The 8,190-nt window shown below is 36.7% G+C and overlaps 2 protein-coding genes across 2 annotated transcripts; one reads left to right on the forward strand and one right to left on the reverse strand.

The window, feature by feature from the left end:
- Positions 1–3,090: 3,090 nt before the first annotated feature.
- LOC114727298 (uncharacterized) lies at positions 3,091–3,501 on the reverse strand. Its single transcript, XM_028913998.1, has 2 exons — positions 3,357–3,501; positions 3,091–3,280 (listed from the first exon to the last, which is right to left on the reverse strand). Exons 1-2 carry the CDS (start codon positions 3,482–3,484, stop codon positions 3,091–3,093), a joined length of 318 nt encoding a protein of 105 aa, XP_028769831.1. The 5' UTR covers positions 3,485–3,501.
- A 1,495-nt stretch (positions 3,502–4,996) lies between these two features.
- LOC114727299 (cytochrome P450 81E8-like) lies at positions 4,997–6,757 on the forward strand. Its single transcript, XM_028913999.1, has 2 exons — positions 4,997–5,609; positions 6,435–6,757. The coding sequence occupies exons 1-2, from the start codon at positions 4,997–4,999 to the stop codon at positions 6,755–6,757; spliced, it is 936 nt and encodes a 311-aa protein (XP_028769832.1).
- The last annotated feature ends 1,433 nt before the right edge of the window (positions 6,758–8,190 follow it).

Raw genomic sequence — 8,190 nt, forward strand, 5'->3', positions numbered from 1 at the left:
AGGCCCTCCTTCTCTTCCCATACTCAGCAATCTCCACCAGCTAAAGAAGCCACTCCACCACCACTTTCATCGTATTTCCCAAAACTATGGTCAAATCTTTTCTCTCTAGTTCAGCTCTCGTTTGGTAGTGGCGTTTCGTCACCCTCTGCAGTTCAAGAATGCTTCATGAGAAACGACATCATTCTGGCCAACCGCCCCTAGTTCCTAACCGGAAAGCACGTCGACTGCAACTATACCACTGTCTCCTCTGCAACGTACGGCGAACACTAGAGCAACCTCCGCCGCATCCTGGCACTTGACATCCTCTCGACGCGTCATCTCAACTACTTCATGGAAATGCGAAGGGACGAGATGAAGCTATTGGTACAAAAGCTTGCTCATGATTCTGTGATGAGCATAAGCCCAAAGCTCAAGAGGAGAGCCTAATCCCAAAAGACTAGCTTATTAGGAGTGAAAGTCCATTGAATTTATAAACCCCACAATACTTGTGAAATTTTCCAATATAGGACTCATAACAGAACACCTCCCTTGAGAGCCAACGTCCCCGGTAGCTCCACTCTACAGCACTTCACTCAGTCTTCTTACTGGTCAGAACCCTCCGCAGGTAGTCCTTTCTAGTTCGTCGACTCTCAATGAAAACACCAAATTGTTATAGATTAACTCTATCACAATGCAAATGAGTATAATCTGGATATTATTGATATATCAATGAACTAGTCATCCACAGTGTATGAATAACTATATAAACCAAATTACAATGAAGAAAACGGAAATCACAGGGAAATGAAGAAAACACAGAGAAATGTTAGGGAGAAGCAGAGATAACCACGAAGGTCCAGAGAGGAGTCAGAATGCAGAGAGAGAGGATTTTCACCAAAATTCTACACACCCCTGCTCCACTCCTAACGGTTTTTTATTCCCTCAGCTTCCATGATACACGTCTGACATTTGTACTTCTTCTTGGACCACCTCCTATCCCATTGGCTGTATGGACTTAGGTTTCATCTTTGGATTGGGTTGATTTCTTCCCTTGATGGACCATGACAGAAAATTTCACACAAAAACCTAAAAAATTATTAAATTTCAAATTAGGATTGTTTCCTAGTTCCTACATTTTAATAAGTCTTCAATGCACTTAACTTGTAAGCATTAATACTTTTTTGCACGAATTTCTTATTCAAGATTTAGTAATTTTTATTATCTTTGTGTGAGATTTTTTCTAGTTTTATAGATAGAAAACGCTAATAAATGTATTTAAACCTAAAAGATATCAATATAATTCACACTTTAATTTTAATCAAATAATACAAAAATTGCTTAATATTAAAAAAAGCGAAGAATTGACTTGTCCCCATAAAGACTTCTCCAGTTTGGGTCTGGAGACCATTTGCTCACTGACTTGATAATGTAAACATTTTTAGGCTATTTTCAAGAATGGATTTAAGAAAATATGGATTATACATATAAATAAAAAAGATCAGTTTAGACAATTATTTAAATAAGTTCACAAAATTATATTATATAAATTTCGCCGCCGATTAGGACTTAGAAATTACATGACAATGTATTAAGTTAAAGATGGTGACATGCACTACTACAAAATGAAAAATACTCGACGGTTATTTTGGATCATATTTGACGGTTAAAAACCGTCAACTATATTGGCGTCATATATTTCAACAGCAAATATTTGACGGTTATTAACCGTCAAATATTTAAATCATACTTGACGGTTACTAGAGAAAAACCGCCAATTATTTTGAGATTATACTTGACAGTTCCAAAAACCGTCAAGTATTTTGTAATACTTGACGGTTCCATAGAGTGACCGTCAAGTATTATAAACATACTTGACGGTTATTTTTGAAAAACCGTCAAGTATTATTTAATACTTGACGGTTTTAAAAGTAACCGTCAAGTATGTTATAATACTTGACGGTTTTAACTAATAACCGTCAAGTATTATTCCTTTTTTTTTAAAAAAATTCGTTCTCCTTTGCCAGCAACCCCCTACAATTTTGAAACCGATAACAAAGGCTCATTCAACAGAATCATGCAGGCCAGCATTCAAACCAATTCAGCCATATACATATATGTTAATGAACCGAAAATAATTTACATTATCATATATATACATGAACCAATGAAAACCAACTGTGATATATTAAAATTCTGGCAAGTACAAAAAGGTGAACCAATTCCAAAATTAGCCAATTGCCAAAGTTGTGCAATGCCTAAAACTAACCAACAGCAAAAAATGAACCAAAACCAAAATTATATTGAAACCAAAGCTAGCTGTACGTACATACACTGTCTTAATGTACACTTCCCTATCTATGTTGTGCCCACTGACAGAATAAGGCCATCGCCAACTCCTCAACGATTTCTTCCATCTGAGCAGATGAATACACTGTGCAATATGTGTCGGCAAAGTACTGTATGCAACCACAAATTATGACTTAAGTTAGATAGAAATGTAAAGTTACAGTAAGTACAATAATTCTTAAATATATAAATTGAACCTTAACAAATGCATATTACCTGCGTGGGAATTGTGTTAGCATTGTGCAGAATTATCTCCTTCATAAATTTCATCACGCAATATCCACAATGGGAGCTCTTGTTGGGCTGACGTGGGTACTGTAAAGAATGGAAAAGGAAATAATATTAGTCAATCATATAAATAAACCATATTTAATAGAATAGTAAATCATGGTAGTGAATACCTTCACTTTCTTCCACGGGAAGGTATCGTCAAATTGGCCATTTTTTACCAGGGGCAGGGTAAGGCCTGATTTGTGCGGTATAGCCACAAAGCCCTGAGAAGACAATAAAATTGAATATTAATGATTGTCAAAAGTTTGATTGAAGCAAGAAATTAAATTAAATTTAAATAATAGAGATAAATATTACTTGTTGAACAATGAAACCATAAATGGTTGATTGGTTGGATCCCCATAAAGAGAATCAAGATACCAAATCCTCGGCTTTGTGGGATTGACCACAATCAGCATCCAGTGTCCCCTAAGTATAAGAAAGACAATTAGAACTATTACAAATTATTTTGAAAATGAAAGAATTTAGGAAAGTTTACCCTTGACAATAAGGCGCCAAAAACAAAGTCTGAGCCCTCGGTGTTGCCCTAGAAATGAAGATATCTAACAAGTCTCTGGATAAGTCTTTCTTCATATTAGGTCCGTGGCCAGCAAAAGTGTGGGGGCTGATAATCTTGAACTTGTCATCAAGGCCACCAGGGGCTATGAAGTTCTTGAAAAGATATCTAAATCAACAAACGAAGATATCAATAGAATAAATGTTCAAGTACTTAAGTATTTAGTTAAGGTTTTAACAAATACCTGATATAAAAGTTACAGGCATTTGTGCTGGCCATTCCATGCGTCAGAATCTCTTTCAATACTTCATTTGTGACATAATCTGACGAGGGTCGACCGTATACCTCTGGCTCAAACTCTAGGGGAATCATGAAATCCTCGCCATGTTCTAATCTAGCCCCAATTGCATATTCCTCAAGACATATTCGGAATCTTGATGATACCACTTGAACGGGCTCAGAGGGCTGCTTCTGTGGTGATGATAATGAGTGATCACCCAATAGGCTCTTCTTCCCCTTAGACTGACAAACAGACTGTTAGTAATTAAAATAGAGTTTATTTTAAATCAGCTGAATTTGTAGACCTATACATATATACCTTTGAAGGATGTCCTAATGTAAGAAGACGGCCAGGCCAAGCGACAAAGCTACCCACTGCTTGAGCCACTATCTCTGCATCTGGGGTGGGTATCGGGAGGGCATAATTCGCATCAATAGCAGTGTTCAACTGCACCCTCACATGATCAGCAGGGAGAGGAACATTATGAATTATGCTCTCCCCTGGTAAATTGAACATGCGGCCCGTTACAATAGTGTGATGTTTAGGGCTATTCGCCATACACTGAACGTCCGCTTCACCCTGATTTGTTTAACATGAGAGACAAGTTAGCTAGATATATAAATTATTGAATGTAATTATATAAACACAAGTATTATACCTCAGGTAGCAAGGGGAATGTGCAGCTGTCTTTGCCACTTGGGCTGAGATTCGGAGCCGGCTGTGGTGCTTGATTCTTGATCAACTGCTCGATTAGGAGCGCTTGCGCTTTAACCTGCTCCTTTAACCAGCGTGTTTCTTCCTTCAGCTCCATGAACTCAGCAGAGGAAGGCGTGCACGATGAAGAGGGCTTTTGTCGGTACCCAAGTAATCTCTCTTGGTGACTCCATAACCGACACCCCTAAGAAGACCAGGATGGTCAGGAGTCCCCAATGCCCTCCTCAATATATCCTGGTCATCCGCAGAATATGCCCCCGCGAAACTTCCTGGGACAAACTCTCCTGTGCAACAAACATTGATATAGTTATTCATACTTAAAGATATTTGACAATAACGTGAAGATTATTTAATTTAGAATAATACTCACCATCCTGTCCACGAACTCCTTAACGCGAGGGCTCACAAGTTGAAACCAATCACTTTGTAGAAAAGACATCACCAATTGTTGCATCAAATGCTTTTCTGTTCAGATACGTATGCATCATAAAGCAGATGTCAGATAACGCATAAAGTATGCTGCAAAACAAAACATAATAAAAATCCATTTGTCTAACAAATCTTTTTATTTAAAGAGAAGCACATGAATGAATCATCAAATTATGAAGCAAGCAAGCAAAACTATGTCCACAAATTCCATTATCAATTATTCCATCCTTTGCCTTGCTTTCTTCCTCATCCTCAAGCTCTTTCTCAGAAAGCGAAGATTCAGAAATATCCCACTGGGCCATCCTTCTCTTCCCATACTCGGCAATCTCCACCAGCTAAAGAAGCCACTCCACCACCACTTTCAACGTACTTCCCAAAACTATGGTCAAATCTTTTCTCTTTGGTTTGGCTCTCGTTTGGTGGTGGTCGTTTCGTCGCCCTTTGCAGTTCAAGAATGCTTCATGAGAAACGACATCGTTCTGGTCAACCGCCCCCAGTTCCTGACCGGAAAGCACGTCTACTACAACTACACCACCGTCTCCTCCGCCCCGTACGGCGAACACTGGCGCAACCTCCGTCGCATCCTGGAGCTTGACGTCCTCTCGACGCGTCGTCTCAACTACTTCATGGACATGCTAAGGGACGAGATGAAGCTACTGGTACAAAAGCTTGCTCATGATTCTCGTAAGGGTTTCACGAAGGTGGAGCTAAGATCTAGGTTTTCTGAGCTGACATTTAACACGATGATGAGAATGATATCTAGGAAGAGATACTGGGGAGATGATAGCAAAGTTGAGGACGTGGAAGAAGCAAGGAAGTTTAGAGAGACGATGAAGGAGTTGTTGATGCTAGGAGGGGCAAATAATCCTGGAGATTTCTTGCCGACACTTAGATGGTTTGATTTGGATAACTTGGAGAAGAAGCTCAAGGGTATTAGCCTCAGATTCGATAGATTTTTGCAGAGAATAGTTGATGAGCACAGAAGTGGGAACACAAGTGGAAATACTCTGATAAATCACCTCTTGACTCTGCAGAAATCAGAACCAGAGTATTATACAGATCAAATAATCAAAGGTCTTGTTTTGGTAAAGAGCTATTGTGTTTTTGCTTTTTGGTTGCGTTGTCATGTCTATTATTCATTTTGCTTTTTAACTAGTTCCACACTTTTGCAAATTATATATCCTAGCGGTTGTTTGATGCAAGAATAAACGAATATATAATGATTGAGTAAAACCAAAGAAAAATGAGAAATGCTTTTAAATGACATGTTTTGCGCTTCTGCAGTATTGTTGAAAATTTTTGTTCCCAGTTAAAATATGTTTGTCGGAAAATTAATCTAAAAATTCCTATAGTCCATATGATTTTTAATTAGGTCTTGTAATTTGTTTCTTTTATTAGATTGTTATGGTATCAATTGACTTTTTTCATAATTAAGGCCTTATAGTTTCCTCCCTTTATATTGTCACATGAAACTACAAAAATCTAATAAAAAAATCATGTGAAACTTTTCATCAAAAAAAAAAAAATCATGTGAAACTATAAGGACTTACATATTAATTTTTCTTATATTTATTGATGTTATACATATATTACCACAAGTAGTTAAATAATGAATAATTCTTTTTATTAAATCAAGTGTTCTTCCTCAAAAAACTCACAAAACTTGACATCGTTTGACATCATATATATAGGCAATGCTTCGCGGGGGAAATGACACATCTGTTGTAACTTTAGAGTGGACAATGTCTAGTTTACTGAATCATCGAGAGATATTAACAAAGGCAAGCCAATAAATAGAGTCACAAATAGGGCAAGAACACTTGATAGATGAACAAGAGGCTTTGAAACTGCCATATCTTCAAAGCATTGTATGTGAGACATTTCGATTGCATCCTGCAGGCCCATTATTGTTACCCCATTTGTCCTCAGATAAGTGCACCATGGGAGATTATAACATCCCACCTGATACTATTGTGCTGATTAATGCTTGGGCCATTCATAGAGATCCTCAATTATGGAGTGATCCTTTATGTTTCAATCCTGAAAGGTTTCAGAAAGAGGGGGAAGCAAATAAGTTGATGCATTTTGGATTAGGAAGACGAGCTTGTCAAGGTTCAGGCTTGGCACAACGCACAATGAGCTGGGCTTTAGGCTTACTGATTCAATGCTTTGAATGGAAACAAGTAATTGAGGAAGAAATTGATATGACAGAAGGAGAATGATTGATTTTGTCAAAAGTTGTTCCTTTAGAAGCTATGTGTAAAGCACGCCAAGAGATCGTTGATAAGTCTCTTACATAGTTGGAACATTTGCAGAATGATGTTGCTATTTGTCGGAACCGTATGGCTCAATTGATAGCAAACATTTTCTCAAGTCTTGACTTAAATAAAAAGTTGCAAGTTTAGCTCTTCGTAAGAATGATGAATGCATGAGTTTTTTCTACTGGATGAAGAATGACAAAATAAAAAAAAGTAATGTTATAACATGCAACCAAAAAAAAAAATTTAACGTTGACATTGATAATATATCTTGACCAACATAATTTCACTCTATGATAGTGTTACTCAAGACAAATGATGAAAATAAGAAGGGTTAATGTGCAATTCACCAAGTATTTAAAGATGGGCAATTGTAAGAAATTTTTTTATTTATTTAAATATCTTACTACCTCCAGTGCTAATTATAAGATTTCATTTGTAGCCTACAAACGAGATCTCATAATTAGGACTAGAGGTAGTATTATCTTATCTAATTAGCTAGAAACTGACAAGAATTTATGTTCATATTATCTACTGCTTGGTTGACTATATATAAAGTATCATTAGTATGCTTGGAGAAAGGGTTAGAATGGGAGAAAGAAGGGAAATATGTAAAGTCAAAAATCGAGAGAGCAATTAGAGAAATCTATTTTTCTCCTTAGGACAAAGTACTTTTTTTTTTGGTTAAGGTTTAATTGGCTGTGTTAATCCAATTTGATGGGCGGCGGGGTGTTTGAAATCTCTCATGATAGTTATAATTATTTTCACGTGAGTTAAAACTTTTTTATATATTTATCTTTTTCTGTGTAAAAGGATCGCCCCCCTCCCCAAAAAAAAAAAAAAAAAGTAACCCAAAAACGGGAACCTGTCACTCTCAAGTAGAGGAACAGAACAGTTGTATTCAGAATGACAAAAGATGGTTTTTGGGGCCCAAACACAGCCTTTTGTTGTTGCTCGGCGTTGTTTTTGTTTTTAAGAACATAAAATTGGACTGGACCTGACGTGGAGGCCCAACTCAGTCACAGTCACAGAGCGGCTTGTACCAAAAATCGGGCGGAGCTTCTCTCTGCTGCAAGGAATGGTGCTCAGCCTTTTTTAATGGAGGGGGAAAAAACAAAAACTAACACCCAACATTCCAACCTCTTAAAGCATTTTCCAAGTAAAAACTATTTTTTAGTGCTACTCAATAATAATTTTTTATACATCTAATATCTTAAAATATTTTTTTAGTAGCATTTAATATTCTAAATTTTTTTTGATTAAGTAGATTTCATTATTCTGAAATATTTTTCACTATCAACTAATGTTCTAAAATAAATCTTTGTGCGTTTAACACCTAAAAATAAATTTTTAGTAACAGTATCATAAAATAATTTTTAGTGTATCCAACTTTCTAA

This window comes from Neltuma alba, unplaced genomic scaffold (assembly GCF_004799145.2).
Source record: "Neltuma alba isolate B1F8T4 unplaced genomic scaffold, ASM479914v2 tig00012462_pilon, whole genome shotgun sequence".
NCBI classification, from domain to species: Eukaryota; Viridiplantae; Streptophyta; class Magnoliopsida; order Fabales; family Fabaceae; genus Neltuma; species Neltuma alba.

Bases quoted from the DNA above. Each gene is read 5' to 3' on its own strand.
- LOC114727298 (XM_028913998.1), bottom strand. From the start codon at position 3,484: ATGATTCCCCTAGAGTTTGAGCCAGAGGTATACGGTCGACCCTCGTCA. The intron at 3,281-3,356 runs GTATTTGTTAAA...TTGTTGATTTAG, and splicing joins GCCTGTAACTTTTATATCAG to ATATCTTTTCAAGAACTTCA.
- LOC114727299 (XM_028913999.1), top strand. From the start codon at position 4,997: ATGAGAAACGACATCGTTCTGGTCAACCGCCCCCAGTTCCTGACCGGA. The intron at 5,610-6,434 runs GTCTTGTTTTGG...TGCATCCTGCAG, and splicing joins TACAGATCAAATAATCAAAG to GCCCATTATTGTTACCCCAT.